The sequence below is a fragment of the Rattus norvegicus genome, chromosome 10, assembly GCF_021556685.1.
Source record: "Rattus norvegicus strain SHRSP/BbbUtx chromosome 10, alternate assembly SHRSP_T2T, whole genome shotgun sequence".
NCBI classification, from domain to species: domain Eukaryota; kingdom Metazoa; phylum Chordata; class Mammalia; order Rodentia; family Muridae; genus Rattus; species Rattus norvegicus.
The window spans coordinates 112,072,158-112,086,910 of NC_141543.1; the positions used below are offsets into that span (position 1 = coordinate 112,072,158).

The following is a 14,753-nucleotide window of genomic DNA, read 5'->3' on the forward strand; positions in this document are numbered from 1 at the left end:
CAAGACATCCATAGGTACACAATGAGACCCTGTCTCAAAATAAAATAAAGATGATCAGGGTTGACATGATGCAGTTTTTATTGTCGGTTTCACATGGCCTAGATATACCTGGGAGGAAGGATCTTCCGGTGAAGCACTACCTTGATCACATTGATTTCTGCGGTCTTAGTGAGAGACTGTCCTGACTGATGGTTGTTGTGGAAAGGCCCCCTTCACTATTGGTAGCACCATACCCTAGGTTCAAGCTCTGTAACAAAGCTAGGAGAGCATCAGAAAATAGGCCAGGGGGGCTGGGGATTTAGCTCAGTGGTAGAGCGCTTACCTAGGAAGTGCAAGGCCCTGGGTTCGGTCCCCAGCTCCGAAAAAAAGAACCGAAAAAAAAAAAAAAAAGAAAATAGGCCAGGAAACAGTATTTCTCTATCACCTCTGTCTCCATTCCTCCCTCTGGGTTCTTCCTTGAGTTCCTAGCTGACTTCCTCTCCACGGAGCATAGTCTTCTGCAAAGAGAACTTCAAAATCCTACCCAAGATGCCCTTTCACTGCCTGCCAAATCCATCAGCACATTGGTGATTTTTCTATTCTGGCCCAGGTATATGCTAACATGCCCAGCCTGAATATTTCATACAGGGAGAAGTGAATAAAATGTGACTTTAGCCAGGCAGTGGTGGTGCCTTGAATCTTAGTATTTGGGAGGCAGAGACAGGAGGAACTGAGTTTGGGGCCAGCCTGGTCTACAGAGTGAGTTCCAGGGTAACAAGGACTACAGAGAGAAACCCTGCCTTGAAAAACAAAACAAGGGGCTGGGGATTTAGCTCAGTGGTAGAGCGCTTGCCTAGGAAGCGCAAGGCCCTGGGTTCGGTCCCCAGCTCCGGAAAAAAAGAACCCCCCCCCCAAAAAAAAAGAAAAACAAAACAAAACAAAGAATCTAGAGCCTTTATGCAAAAATTGTAGGCACAATAGGGCTATAACTCTGTGAGGTCCGAGATTTCATCCTCAACATTGGGGGTGGGGAGAAGACACTGGAGGGTTCCAGGCAGTAGTGATAGTGTATTGGGGGTGGGGGTGACAAAGACCAGGATGCACAAGTGCTAGGCCATTCGATTGTCTGGCATATAAAGTTATGAGTCAGAACAATGATAGATAAAGCTAAAGGTGGAGGCTGAGCCTGGGATGTCCATCAAAAGCTGAAACTCAGAGTAACTGCGGTCGAAACACTTGGCATGTACAGCGAGACAGAAGGACTCCCTAATGTTTCAAGGTACTGTTGGCCTTGAAATGACACTAACAAACAATCTACATATCAGACACACACACACACACACATACACACACACATACATACACACACATACACACACATACACACATACATACACACATACACACACATACATACACACATACACACACATACATACACACATATACACACATATATACACACACATACACACATACACACACATACACACACATACACACATACACACACATACACACACATACACACACATACATACACACATACACACACATATATACACACACATACACACATACACACACATACACACACACATACACACATACATACACACATACACACACATACATACACACACATACACACATACACACACATACACACATACACACACATACATACACATACACACATATACACACACATACACACATATACACACATACACACACACACACTCATACACACACACACACACATACAAGTCAGAAGCAGGGAGACAAGGTTGGGTGGTAGGGCCATGCTTTCTGTCTCCATAATAAGTTAACACAGCCCAAGTCTTTTAGACGCAAGGACTGGATGGTGACCATAGCAAAATTCTGCTGCTAAGAGGTTTGGAGGGAAGGGACATCTGGAATGTGAATACTGATTTGTTCTTACTCTGGATAAAATGTTTTGTGCTGCCCGTGTGGCTCCTGGGTCTGCTGTTGTGAACAAGTTTGCACAGAACTGATCCTTTGAGGGTGCTGATAGAACACCAGCTGAGCCTACTACAGACCAAGACCAAAATAGCACTCAACAGTGACAGCCATGAGCCCAGCACCAGGGCCACCTTACCAAAGTCATGGTTGTACAGACTTTCAGGATATCCCTGCAGCCAAGGCCAAGAATTACAGGCTAGAAAGACCAGATGCGTCTGCAGAAGCAGGGACCCACTGTAAGCCCTAAAATGTGACTCCTCACATGATCCCACTGTGATCGCCGTGTGGGTGGAGCTTGCAGCTCTCCAGCCCTGGGCTGTACAGTTCACAGAGAAGCCAAGGGACATTGCTACTCTGGGACTGTAACCTGTTCAAGAGAGACACCATCCACTGGTCTCTGCAGCTTTCTTGATTTGCGTGGATGATGGCGGAAGAAGAAAGCAGCCCCTTGCTGTCTCAGGTGAGCTAGCACTTAATAGCTCAGGTTGAAGATGCCTTGGTAAGGTCCTCGGGGAGGCTCCTGGACCAGGTTATGGTCTACTCCTGGCCCTGCCCTCCAGTCTAGCTATGTGCTAGGATTTGTCATTAAGCAGATGCCAATGGGTGAGTCTCTTAGATGAGGGTGGAAGCTTCACTGATTAGAAGCCCCTCTTAGGTGCTAGACTTTAAGGGGCCTGAGAGGAGTATTGACTCAGGAACAGGTAAGGGCAAATGTCCTTTGAGGCTGAATGTGAACTCTATTGTTGTCACGCCTAAGTCAAACTGTCATTCGAAACACCAGGTTGTGAATGGGGCTACCCCACCTCCCTGTAGAGGGTCTCTCTCATGTCTGCCTGCTCAGCTGAGCTTCCTGCTGGAAGGCAAGTTTTCCTCGCCTCCTGTAGATTCCTGCCCCAGTTAGTCTATTGACTATGTCTCTTCCTGCCCAGGAAACCAGGCAGGCAGTACCCAGACAGTCTCTCCCTGTATCCACTACACTATGTCCAATATAGTGCCCATACTTGGCCTAGGTTCGGTTGGTGTGTCTGAGATGATGCCAAGAAATCAAGGTTGGTTTCATGCAGGAGGGGGATTAGTCACAAGATCAGCTTCTCTATCCTAGGCAGCCTGCGCTTAAGGCTTGGGTGGGAAAGTCCCTCCTGTGACTGCACGAAGTCACTTCTGGGGTGTGGGGGGCAGGCACTACAGACTGATTCCAACACAGAGACCATTCCAAGCTCAGGGGAAGCAGACCTGTGGGGCTGTGAAAGGTATCCTGGTTCCTGGTTGAGTTGTGATTTGAAACCCCAGTGACCCTGAAACTAATGTTTCCCTAAGCTCCCAGGAAACTAGGACCCTGGTAGCCACAGCCCTCCACATCCCCCTGTAGAGAGGTTTGTGACCATCTGTCATGTAGGAGCAGCATCCCAGGCCCTCCCACACGTAGATAAGGTATCCCCAAGCTCTCAGACCAAACCAACAGGAGGTACCTACTGTCAGACCCTGACCCACCCCAGCTTCTTAGCCCCTCTCTGGTGAGGCTTCACCCCTGTTCAATGTTCCAGAATCCGAGTGACTGAGGTCCCACCGATGCATCCCCTAAGTTTCCTTTCCTTCTGCAGGACACCGCTGGCCAAGAGTACCCACTCACCAGGGACAGTCTACCTGCTGCAAATATTACATATCCAACACTCTGGAAGAATCAGAAAGGGGCCTGGGGCTGCAGATGCTGTCCTGGGGCAAAGCACCAGTCCTGGAGGGGAGGCCAGGCCTCCTCCCTCCCCCTTTCCACGGGGAGCAGCTGTGTCAAGTATCTGATTTTCCTCTCTAACTTTCTCTTCTCCCTCCCTGCTCTGCTGGCCCTAGCTGCAGGGCTCTGGGGCCTGGCTGTTAAAAGGTCTCAGGGAAGTGGCTGGGGTGAACCCCTGCCGACAGATCCTATGCTGGTGCTGATGCTAGGAGGCCTGGTGGTCAGTGTGGTGAGCCTGTCCGGATGTCTGGGTGCTTTCTGTGAGAACAGCTGCCTACTGCACTGCTACTATGGGGCTGTCCTCTCCTGTCTGGCACTGGAAGCCCTGGCAGGGGCTCTAGTGGTGACCCTCTGGGACCCACTGCAGGACAGCCTGAAGCGTACACTTCACCTAGCCATCATACACTACTGGAATGACCCAGACCTGCACTTCCTCCTTGACCAAGTCCAGCTGGGGCTGCAATGCTGTGGGGCAGAATCCTACCAGGACTGGCAACAGAACCTGTGAGTGCTCCCCAAACTCCACATGGGTAAGAGAAGGGATGATCTACATGCCTTACTCAACCATCCGAGCATGTGCGCATACACATGTGTATGTTCCTGTGTGCACCCACAACCACATGCCTTGCACTCCTGCTTCCACATGCCGGTACACAAGTATACTCATCTGTCCTCATATATCCCTCTTCCATAAACACAAAATGAAGTCTCACACTGAGGCACACACATGTTACATATACACAGACAGACATGCAAATGTGCGCACTTACTCAAGAGGTGTGGGCACTTGCCTTTGCGTGGGCCACGGTCTTGAACCTAAACAAGCCCAACTTTTGGCCAATTCTAGGGCCCAGACTTAGCTTGTCCATGCTGTCCCTTCAGAAGGATGTCTTAATAAAGAGGCCAGGCTAGCAGACACCAGAAAAGTGAGTTTTTTGTTTTTTTAAAGATTTATTTATTATATACTTATAATATTATTAGTATATGAGTATACTGTTGCTGTCTTCAGACACACCAGAAGAGGGCATCAGATCTCATTACAGATGGCTGTGAACCATTATGTGGTTGCTGGGAATTGAACTCACGACCTCTGGAAGAGCAGTCAGTGCTCTTAACCCCTGAGCCATCTCTCCAGCCCTGTTTTTTTTTTTTTTTTTTTTTTTTAATCTCAGAATATTTCAGTGTCAAGAAAAATGCCTTAGGGCTAGTTCAGGTTATCAATCTATGACTATATGTATGTGTTCACATGAGTGTGATTAAATTTCCAGCCCAGGCACGGCACAGTGTCTTACGTTCTGCTTGAGGGTCCCTGTTTTGTCTGCTTCCTCCAGTACACAGACAGCTTGAGCAGCCCCTGTCCTCCTTGTGACATCCAGGACAAACATTATGCTCCCTCTCTGAAGCCTCTGAAGCCAGTTGATATTGAGGGACAGAGACAGAGCAGGCTGTAAAGACTAGTTACTTATTCCTAGCGTAGCTACGATACATTGTGCTACTCTGCTCCTGGCACATTCCAAAGCACCTGGGAGAACCTGCCTGGTCCCAGAGAGTATGCTCTGTTCATGGTTGTCAGGGCCAGTTAGGTCCAGATCCGTGGGAAACTATAGCTGAGGCTCCTCATGACTGAGCCTTCTGCTGCTGCCCAGTAACACCTCTTCTCACTGCAGCCCCTTCTGGAAACTTCTGTGGAAGCTCAGTCCACTTCCTCTCTGACATTGCCTGCTTAAATAAACTCACGGTGTGGATGGGACAAGGTCCTGTCAACTCCTTTCCTCCAGTCACCTCATTAAACATTTCTTTGCCTGCTGAGACAGACACTCTACCCCACCCCTTCACCCCTGGTCTGCAAATACAGAGGAGGGTAAGCACGATGAGATGAGAAACTGGTGTTCTGTGTGTGTGTTTGTGTGTTTGCATGCATATACACATACCTCTTTATATGCACTTGTGTGTATGTGTATGTTTGTACATGTATGTATATGCTTCTTCATATACCAGTGTGTGTGTGTGCGTGTATGTGTCTGTGAGTGTGCATTTGTGTTTGTCTGCATGAGAGAGATAGAGAGAGAGAAGAGAGAGAGAGAGAGAGAGAGAGAGAGAGAGACTGAATGACTGAATGACTGAATGACTAAATGACTGACTGAAGGCAGGCCTTCTCTTTCAGACTGAACCTTGTGTACCCTGCAGGTACTTTAACTGCAGCTCTCCCGGGGTGCAAGCCTGCAGCCTTCCTGCCTCCTGCTGCATCAACCTCCAGGAAGACGGAGCTGTAGTGAACACTCAGTGTGGTTTGGGGGCATTGCATCTGGACCCAAACGCAGCTGGACAAGTAGTGTACCTGCAGGGCTGCTGGCCCGTGCTGCAAGAATGGCTGCGAGGGAACGTTGGTGCCATAGGCGGCTGTGCTGTGGCTGTTATCATGATCCAAGGGACTGAACTCCTGTTGGCTGCCTGCCTGCTACGGGCCCTAGCTGTCCACAAGGCGCAGAGGACATAGAACCAGGCCCTTTGCAAGCCGCTAGCAGTACCCTCCCCACCGACCGCAGCTCAGAAGACTGCAATGCAGACCATGTTCCGAGCTTCTCCCACCTTCCAGGGAAGGTGACAGACCCCTGGGCTTCCACTCCTGGCCCTGGCTTCTTTGCCACATCTGTTCTATCAGTCCCCAAGGCTCACCCAGATGGCCTTTGTGCTGGTCCAATTTCACAATTTCAGTCCTGATTTCTCAGGACCCAGCCAAGCCCATGGCTGGCTTTTGCAAAGGCCACCGCAGTGGTCTGTGTCTGCACATACCTGCATGCCCTGCACCCCACTAGATGGCAGAAGGAGCCAGGGCTGGGGGCTCCCACTTCCAATCTGGGTCACCTTCCCTGATCAGTCTCACGCTGACTGGCTCTTGGACCCCATTTCATTACTGCTCGCTTCTCACAGGCCTCCTCTTGCTTTCTGGTCTTTGGTAGGACATAGGGTAATACCCAGAGCATACCCTGTAGAAAACTTGTTTTGGTAGGAGGAAGACTTTGCTTATCAGTGTGTCTGTTCATATTTGTACAGTAAACTACAGATCTCATAACTGGTGCTGTCTTTCAAAAATCAGAATGGAGACCATTCCCAGTTTCCCGGCTAGGGCTGACAGCCAGTAGTAGGCAGCCCAACTCTGATTTTATCTGTAGAGTTAACATGGTCAGTCTGTGGCTGTCTTATAAGTGGAGTCTTTTTCTCTTCTTTTCTGTCTTTTTTTAAAAGATGCATTTGTTATATATAAGTACTGTGACACACTAGAAGAGGGTATCAGATCTCATTACAAATGGTTGTAAGCCACCATGTGGTTCCTGGGATTTGAACTCAGGACCTTTGGAAGAGCAGTCAGTACTCTTAACCTCTGAGCCATCTCTCCAGCCCATTTTTTTCTCTTTTGACAGAGTCTCATGTATTGCAGGCTAGCTTTGACCTCCCTATGTAGCTCAGGATGACCTGTCTTCAGCACTCTCCTGCCTCCGGCTCTCCAGTGCTCAGATTACAAGTGTGTACCACCAGGGCCAGCACTGAAGGCCCTTCTGAAAGCCACTTTCTGGCCATGCCCAGAGAATAAGAAACACTTACCCTAAATGTTGTGGGTGCTTTGGGGTGAATTCACCCTTACCTCACCCCTGTGTGTGGGGTTCTCAGGTTACTGGGGGTGCACGGCAGCTGTCAGTTGTCAGTCTTAGGATGGACTGGCGAGGCCATGAAGCTACTCACTAAATGCCCATGTTTAAGTTTCTAGTTTTTGTCCTTTCCCACTCTTCTTGAAGACTATGCATCACTGACTATGGCCACTAGAAGTGAGGGTCACGGGCTGGAGAGATGGCTCAGTGGTTAAGGGTACTGACTGCTCTTCCAGAGGTCCTGAGTTCAACTCCCAGCAACCACATGGTGGCTCACAACCATCTGTAATGAGATCTGGTGCCCTCTTCTGGTGTGTCTGAAGACAGCTACAGTGTACTCATATATAATAAATGAATAAAAAAAAAAAAAGAAGTGAGGGTCACAGTCACGCTCATATGTCTGGGACCTCAAGACTCACGGAGAATGGGATCTGCAGAATTTTTCTATTTCTCTTCCTGGCCAGTCTCTCCTACCTCTACCTGCCCTGGTCCTTCCTTCACGGTGCTGATAAAGCAACCCTCCTGTAGGTACAGCTTTCACCAACGAACCTCAGATAAGCAAGGACATAGCTAATTTTATTTCGAAATAGGGACAAGGGACAAGAGTATGTTGGGAAGGTTGGTATAATGGGTGGGGTAGCTTAGTCTCTCTTGCCACATCACCCCAGGACAGTGTCCCACCCCAAGACACCCATCTGGAACGGCTGCAAGACAGAGGAACTTCCTTATCCTCAGAAGGCAGTTCAGGGGAAACATTACTGGGGAGTCCAACCCTGCGTTACAGCCACAAGAAGGACAGGAGGTGGGGCTGTGTCCCACTCCCTTCTTTCTGCTGCTCAGTGACTTCAGGTCAATGGGGTGTCCTGTGGGAGGCTGTAGGCTCTCAGAATCTGGTGTCAGGGCCTGAGGTTGTTCCAGGGGAGTCTAGGGACTCAGGCTCAAGCTTGGGCAGGGGTCCTGGACAGGGTTTACAGATGGTAGAGTGGGTCTTCAGCAGGTAGCTTCCACAGGGGTCACTCACGTAGGGGGAGTCTGACTAGATGATGCCATACTGGGCCAGCTCATGCAGCTCTAGATGGTTGAAGGCCTCCCAAGGGCAGATGACGGTTATATCTGCAGGAAAGGAAAGGTGTGATTAAAGAGACTGTGACTCCGGGGTCACCCATTTCCGGCTACCCTGCTCTTCACTACCCAGATGAAAGCATAGCTACCTAGGATGAGAGTCCAGGCTATGGTTGCAAACTCCGCCCCCCCCTTCCCCCAAGCAGAAAGCACCAACTTTATGTTCTGGGTCTTGCCTCCAGCAGAGAGGAATGCTGTAGGCCCAAATGGGGAGCTCAAGGGACCCTTTGCCAAAGTCAGAAGGAGAAAGGTTTCTCCAGTGCCCGGTGAACCTAATCCATGGGAAAACCCCTCTCAGTGGAGTCTGAAGCTTGATGCTGGGAGAGAAGTAGAGGGCCAGAAGGGAGGCAGGCTAAGCAGTAAACAGAGGAATCTGGGACCTGAGGGAATACGTCTGAGGGATATGGAGGACTTAGTAAGGCAGTCCAAAGGCAACAACCCCAAGCTGTCATACCTGTTCCCAGGCCTTCCATTCCAGGGATATCGTCCCCAAACCTGCAAAGACAAGAGTTGTTAAGGATCTCTAGGCCTAGATCTAGCCACCCCTGGAACCCAGACTGAAGGTCTCCTCCCCTACATCTGCTACTGGGCAGGATCTGAGGGCTCTCCTCTATCACCACCATGTGCCCCGAGATTCGCAAGCCGAGGGCCAGGGAAGGAAGGGTGAGCGCATGGGCAGGCACCACCACAGCGTTGCCTGGGTGAGCATGGGCTGTGGGTCTCTGCAGGAGTGTGATGTGGGGGGGGCGTGAGTGGGTGTGAGGGTGCTGTGTGTGTGTCTCAATGCGCAGGCTACCTACGGCTTGTCCCTGAAAGACACACATGCTGGAAATTAGCCCCCAGTCAAACAGTCTTGGGAGGTGGTAGAGCTTTTTGGGGAGACCAAGTAGAAAGTGATTGGGCCCTGAGGAACTGTGGATTAATGCCAGTCTCACAGGACAAGGTTATAACTACAGCCATGGTGATGGTAAGGAAGAGACGGGTTCCTCTGGTTCCTCTCTGCTTCCTAGTTTCCTTTACTCATATACGATCTGTCTCTTTTTTTTTAGCACTCCTGCCAAGATGCCATCCTCCAATTTGTAATATTAACTACAGGGTCTTTTCCAGAAGCCAAACAGCCGAGGTGATCACCCCTCCTGTAACTTTTAATCTCCAAAACTGTGGGCACAACAATTTTCTTCTGCAAAATTATTTTGTCCTAGCAACAGACAACTGGCTAAGACAGAATTTCTAGATGTTCATATGTAGGTGTCTGTGTGTGCATAGGAGAAAGTGCTGGGGGTGCACACATATACCCTAGGAGGGAGTCTATTTCCCAGATCTGCCTGGCTGCAGCACCTGGAGTCAATGATAGGCCCTTGGTGCCCCCAGCACTCCTGAGGGCCCAGTCATAAGAATGAGGACACACTCAAAGAGCCCCACCCCAGCCTCCACCTTGTCCTCCCATACAGCCCGGGCAGTGTCTCGTTCTGTGAGAGGCTGCAGCCCAAGAAGAGTGCTCTTTCTACGAGAGACTCCCTTCTGATGCTTGCTTACCCTTGCACGCCTTTCTTGGGGGGCTTGCTCTTGAACTGCCTTGTTTGCCGCTGCTTAAATTTAGGTGGTCCTTTCCTGGGGGTGACCGGCCCTCCCATCACCCGTGTGGCTGACCGAATCTCACTCTTGGGTGGCTCCAGGTTCATGGTGAGGCCGGCAGAGACACTGCAGTGACCCTTAGCTTCTGGACTCTGTCAGGCTGGGCTGGACTCCTCATGCAGGCTAGGGAAGACCAGACAGATCCCCGTTAGCTCCCTTGCTCACGCTAACAACTTTGGGAGCAGAGAGGGCTGACACCCAGGAGCTGTCCCGCTCCAGAGAACCACCTTCCCACCTCCACCAATCCTTCTTCACTCCTTCTGCCTGGTACCCTCAGACACCTCCCATTGCTAGCAGCCACATACAACCCTTGCAGCTATCCCATACTCCAAATCCACATCAAGCCAACTTTTTGGCCCCTCCATATGTCCTAAACCCGGACATTTTACTACCCCCCACCCCTTGCAGGTAGTCACTGACCACCCTTGCTTGTTCCCCACCCCCTCCTACACACTGGAATCTGATCCAGCCTTGTCACTCTGTTGAAAGCCTTCTGAAGATGCCTGGGACTGATACAAAGGACATTCCCTCCTGATCCTGCCCTGTGCCTCACAGCCACTTGCCTTCCCTTCCGGGTGGTCAGCCACAGACTGCTCTCACTAGTTCCAGGACCTTTCTCAGGAAAGGAAGGCCTCCTCTACCTCATGTTGTTCTGTATTTATTTCTTCATGCCATATCCTGGCAAATTATCTATCTATCTATCTATCTATCTATCTATCTATCTATCTATCTATCTATCTATCATCTATCTACTTACTACTTTCTTTTTTTGTCTTTCTTTAAAGATTTATTTATTATATATATTATAACTATACTGTAGCTGTCTTCAGACACACCAGAAGAAGGCATCAGATCCCATTACAGATGGTTTTGAGCCACCATGTGGTTGCCGGGATTTGAACTCAGGACCTCTGAAAGAGTAGTTGGTGCTTTTTAACCTCTGAGCCATCATCTCTCCAGCCCCATCTATCTACTTTCTATCTGTCTGTCTGTCTATCTATCTATCTATCTATCTATCTATCTATCTATCTATCTATCTACCTATCTACCTGAGGCAGGGTCTTTCTGTGTAGCCCTGGCTGTCCTGGAACTCTCTCGTAGACCAGGCTGGTCTCAAACTCAGAGATCCTGAGTGCTGGGAGTCAAGGCACTATTTACAGCCCCTGTAAGTACATTTGTTCATATTTATGTCCTTGTTGTGTTGGGCTTGTCTATTTCTTGTGGTTGGACTTGGTGATGATAAAACCTCCACAAAATGGAACACAGAGCTGCCCTTGGGGCAGGGCTCTGCCTGTGAGCAACTGATGTGAGGACCTCTCATCTTCATGACTCTGAGACGGAATCGGGCCTCAAGGAGAGAGGTCACACAGGGATCCTCCTGGGCACAGAACGTGAGGCTGCTCACTGGATTGGGGCTTATTCTGGGTTGGGCGTCACCTCAGGGGCTGGTGTGGCTGAGCTGGCCTCTGACAGGATAGTCCCTCTTCTTCTCCCCAAACCGCTCCCCAGAAGCTCTAAGCCCCAGTGACCTTGGCCATTGACATCAGAGCTTTCTGTAATCCTATTAGTATCTGAAGGAGACTCCTAATCTCCCGGGGTTTCTAGCATAAACCTCATATGCTGCTGAATGTTCTGAGGCCATACAGGTGACCCAGACGGGGTTTCCCAAGGGACTACCTCTTTTTTTTTTTTTTTTTTTTTTTGGTTCTTTTTTCCGGAGCTGGGGACCGAACCCAGGGCCTTGCGCTTCCTAGGTAAGCGCTCTACCACTGAGCTAAATCCCCAGCCCCGAGGGACTACCTCTTAGAGTCCCCTTTCTGCCCTCAGTCTGATGAGGTATAGCATTGTCCAGTCTTAAGCCACTGGTTTTAGACCGTGGTTTGCTGGAGCATGAGGGCTGACAGAGAAGCATATGTCTGTTGTAGACAACACCCTTCTCAGCCTAGTCACTCCCCTCTGTCATTCCTAGATTCGGCCTCTGTGCCTGAAGCCAGTACCAGCCTCGGAACAGGACTCAGGAACATAGGAGACCAGGCTGCTCAGTCCCTGGGGCACCCATCCTTACTTCCCAGTGGTAAAATACTTCTCCAAAGGCCTGGAACCCCTATGGGCAGCTGTTCCCTGACAGCTCCAGGGATCAGTGCTGTCTCCATGGAAACCGCGTTTGAGATGCCTAGCCGGGACTAACCTAAAGCTGGTGCCATTCAGTTGTACGGTCAGGTTGCCTTGATAACAGAGGAACTACCGTTTGGCACTGTGGAAAAGCAGAGCAGATGATCCATTGGTAGGATGTCCTTGCTAAAGGTCAAGGGAACAGGTCAGGCTCCTAAAAACTCAAGAGCTCAGCAGAGGTGGTAGACGCCTGTTAGCTTCCCCCAACCTAGGGTGAATGAGTTGATGCCTAGCAGTCAGAAAGGACACCAGGACAAGTTATACTCACCAAGCGTTGGACAGATCTCAGGGAGCCACAGGTGCCAGTCGTCTGGATCTGGATCAGCAGAGCACTGGCCTAGGAATTTATCCTTCTCCTGGTGAGCGGATTATGACTCTCTTCTCTGACATTACACTAATCAGATTGCTGGGCCCTGAGGGAGACACCACTGCCCAGGATGCTGGTGTTGGGCACAAGAGGTTCAGGCAGCCAGGGGTCTGAAGGAAGGACACTCAGGTCCGGTAGATAGGGAAGAAAAGGAGAAATATGGCTTTCACTGGTTGTGAGGCTATGCCTCACATGTACATGGCCTCCAGAAACAGCTGGGCCACCTTCCAGACCGTCCTGCGCTGGGGTTATCCCTTGCTTTGTCCCACCCACTGAGGAATCCACTGATGGACTTCAATGCTCTGGGTAGCAGCCTCTATCCATGTTTTCCCCTTGCCTTTAAGCCCTGCCTCTTGGGTTTCAACTGCTGTGCATTTGATACTCTGGATTGCCCATTTCCTGTGCCTGTTCCTCTAGCTTCTTTCTTTGGGGCCTCTTGGGCTCTGCTGTAGTGTCTTAGGGTCACACCCGCAAGCAGGCTAAGACACCTATCAGATCAGCTTCTTCAAACTCATTCATACAAAGCTTCGATAGAATTGGGTTTTTGGTTTTTTTTTTTTTTTCTATTTCTTTTTAAAGACATGGTCTTATGGTAAAAAAGAAAATGATGGTGTGACCGGTTCCTGCAAGTACCTGGGCGGTCGCCCTCTCCCTAGTTTGGATTCTGGCTGGCCATAGGAACTAGCAGCGCTAATTTATCTCAGCAGCTCCATGCTGGCCCCCATGGTACTCTGTGAGCCGGGTGGATGGTCCAAAAGTTGTTCCAGCTGTTTTGCTTTCATTCACAGTTCCCTTGGCGAGTTGTTACCACGCCGGCATACACATCCCAATTCCACTGTGGGTTCTGTGTGCCCTGCCACTGCACCTTCTCTTGAACCCAATTAAGTCGCCACATGAACTAACACACCACACAATAACCTCTGATCCAATTGATAAGATAGAATTTGCCCATCTAGACAGCTCAAAATCCTGTACACACCCATCCCTTAAAAATATTCATTACAACCTGTATCTATGTGCAGAGAAGAATCTTAACATCGGCTGCCATGTTCTCCCAGCTCCTTCTTTTTTTTTTTGGTTCTTTTTTCGGAGCTGGGGACCGAACCCAGGGCCTTGCGCTTCCTAGGCAAGCACTCTACCACTGAGATAAATCCCCAACCCCTGTCCCAGCTCCTTCTAAAACCTCTGTTCCCACCTCCCTTCCTTCTCATCCAATGACAGGCCTCATTTTATCTTGTCTGCCCTCACCTGCATAATTGTATCAACCTACAATGTAGTCCCAGGCTGGCCTCAAATCATAAGCTAAGGATGGTCTTGAACTCCTTGCCAACACAGCCAGCTCTGCAATATTCTTGTCTTAACCTTTGTCTTTTACACGGAAGTGGTATAGCAGGCATATTATACTGCTGGTGTCTTGGCCACCGTGGGGCGCTTTGCAGATGCTTGGTGATTAAATTGGGGATTAAATTGACAGAGGAAAGATAAGAAGCAGGCCCATAGTTGGAGAACTTGAGCTGGCCCACTACGAAGGGGTGGCCAGTGCCTATCCATTGGGGGTGGTGGTGCAGGAGCATCTCATCTCATACTGCACAGCCTTAAAGGCCTTTGCCATGATCATCGAATGTTGGAAATTTTGGCTTTTGTTTTGTCACTGGTGTTAACTTTTTTTCTGGAGAGGTTAGTCAACGTTTACCTCTAATTACCACTAATGGCAGAGAAATGGCTCCACCCGAGTACTGCTTGGCGAACTGATGAGCTTATTGGGGTGAATTATAGGAGTGTAGGTGATCAAAGGCAGCTGTATTACCGGAAAGCCAACCCCATCGAGAGTGGTGATTCAGCTGGGTGCGGTGGTGCATGCCTTTAGATCCCAGCACTTGGGAGGCAGGGGGTCTCTGAGTTGGAGGCCAGCCTGGTCTACAAAGTAAGTTCCAGGACAGCCAGGGCTACACAGGGAAACCCTGTCTCGGGGGTGGTGGGATGAGGGGTGGGAGGTGGGGGGAGTGACAATTCAAGCGGGTGGTGGAGGCGTGCCTTAATCCCAGCATAGGCAGAGGCAGGCTGATCTCTGAGTTCAAGGTCAGATTGTTCTACAAAGCAAGTTCTAGGACAGCCA

The 14,753-nt window shown here is 49.8% G+C and overlaps 2 protein-coding genes across 4 annotated transcripts; one reads left to right on the plus strand and one right to left on the minus strand.

Moving 5' to 3' along the window:
* The first annotated feature begins 2,306 nt into the window (after nucleotides 1-2,306).
* Nucleotides 2,307-6,767, plus strand: Tspan10 (tetraspanin 10). Its single transcript, NM_001447366.1, is given in 3 exon segments — nucleotides 2,307-2,425; nucleotides 3,567-4,198; nucleotides 5,882-6,767. Coding segments are annotated over 3 exon segments (981 nt in total). The 5' UTR covers nucleotides 2,307-2,386; the 3' UTR covers nucleotides 6,192-6,767.
* Nucleotides 6,768-7,896: 1,129 nt separating this feature from the next.
* Nucleotides 7,897-13,647, minus strand: Pde6g (phosphodiesterase 6G). 3 transcript variants are annotated; one of them, XM_087574411.1, is made up of 5 exons: nucleotides 13,531-13,647; nucleotides 12,539-13,368; nucleotides 10,000-10,221; nucleotides 8,918-8,958; nucleotides 7,897-8,454 (listed from the first exon to the last, which is right to left on the minus strand). In XM_087574411.1, exons 3-5 carry the CDS (start codon nucleotides 10,143-10,145, stop codon nucleotides 8,378-8,380), a joined length of 264 nt encoding a protein of 87 aa, XP_087430537.1. In that variant the 5' UTR covers nucleotides 10,146-10,221; nucleotides 12,539-13,368; nucleotides 13,531-13,647; the 3' UTR covers nucleotides 7,897-8,377.
* Nucleotides 13,648-14,753: the final 1,106 nt, after the last annotated feature.

Excerpts from the sequence above, each read along its gene's own strand:
- Pde6g (XM_087574411.1), bottom strand. The coding sequence starts at position 10,145 with ATGAACCTGGAGCCACCCAAGAGTGAGATTCGGTCAGCCACACGGGTG. Across the intron at positions 8,959-9,999 it reads CCCAAGAAAGGCGTGCAAGG|GTTTGGGGACGATATCCCTG; the intron begins GTAAGCAAGCAT and ends TTGTCTTTGCAG. Across the intron at positions 8,455-8,917 it reads AATGGAAGGCCTGGGAACAG|ATATAACCGTCATCTGCCCT; the intron begins GTATGACAGCTT and ends CCTTTCCTGCAG.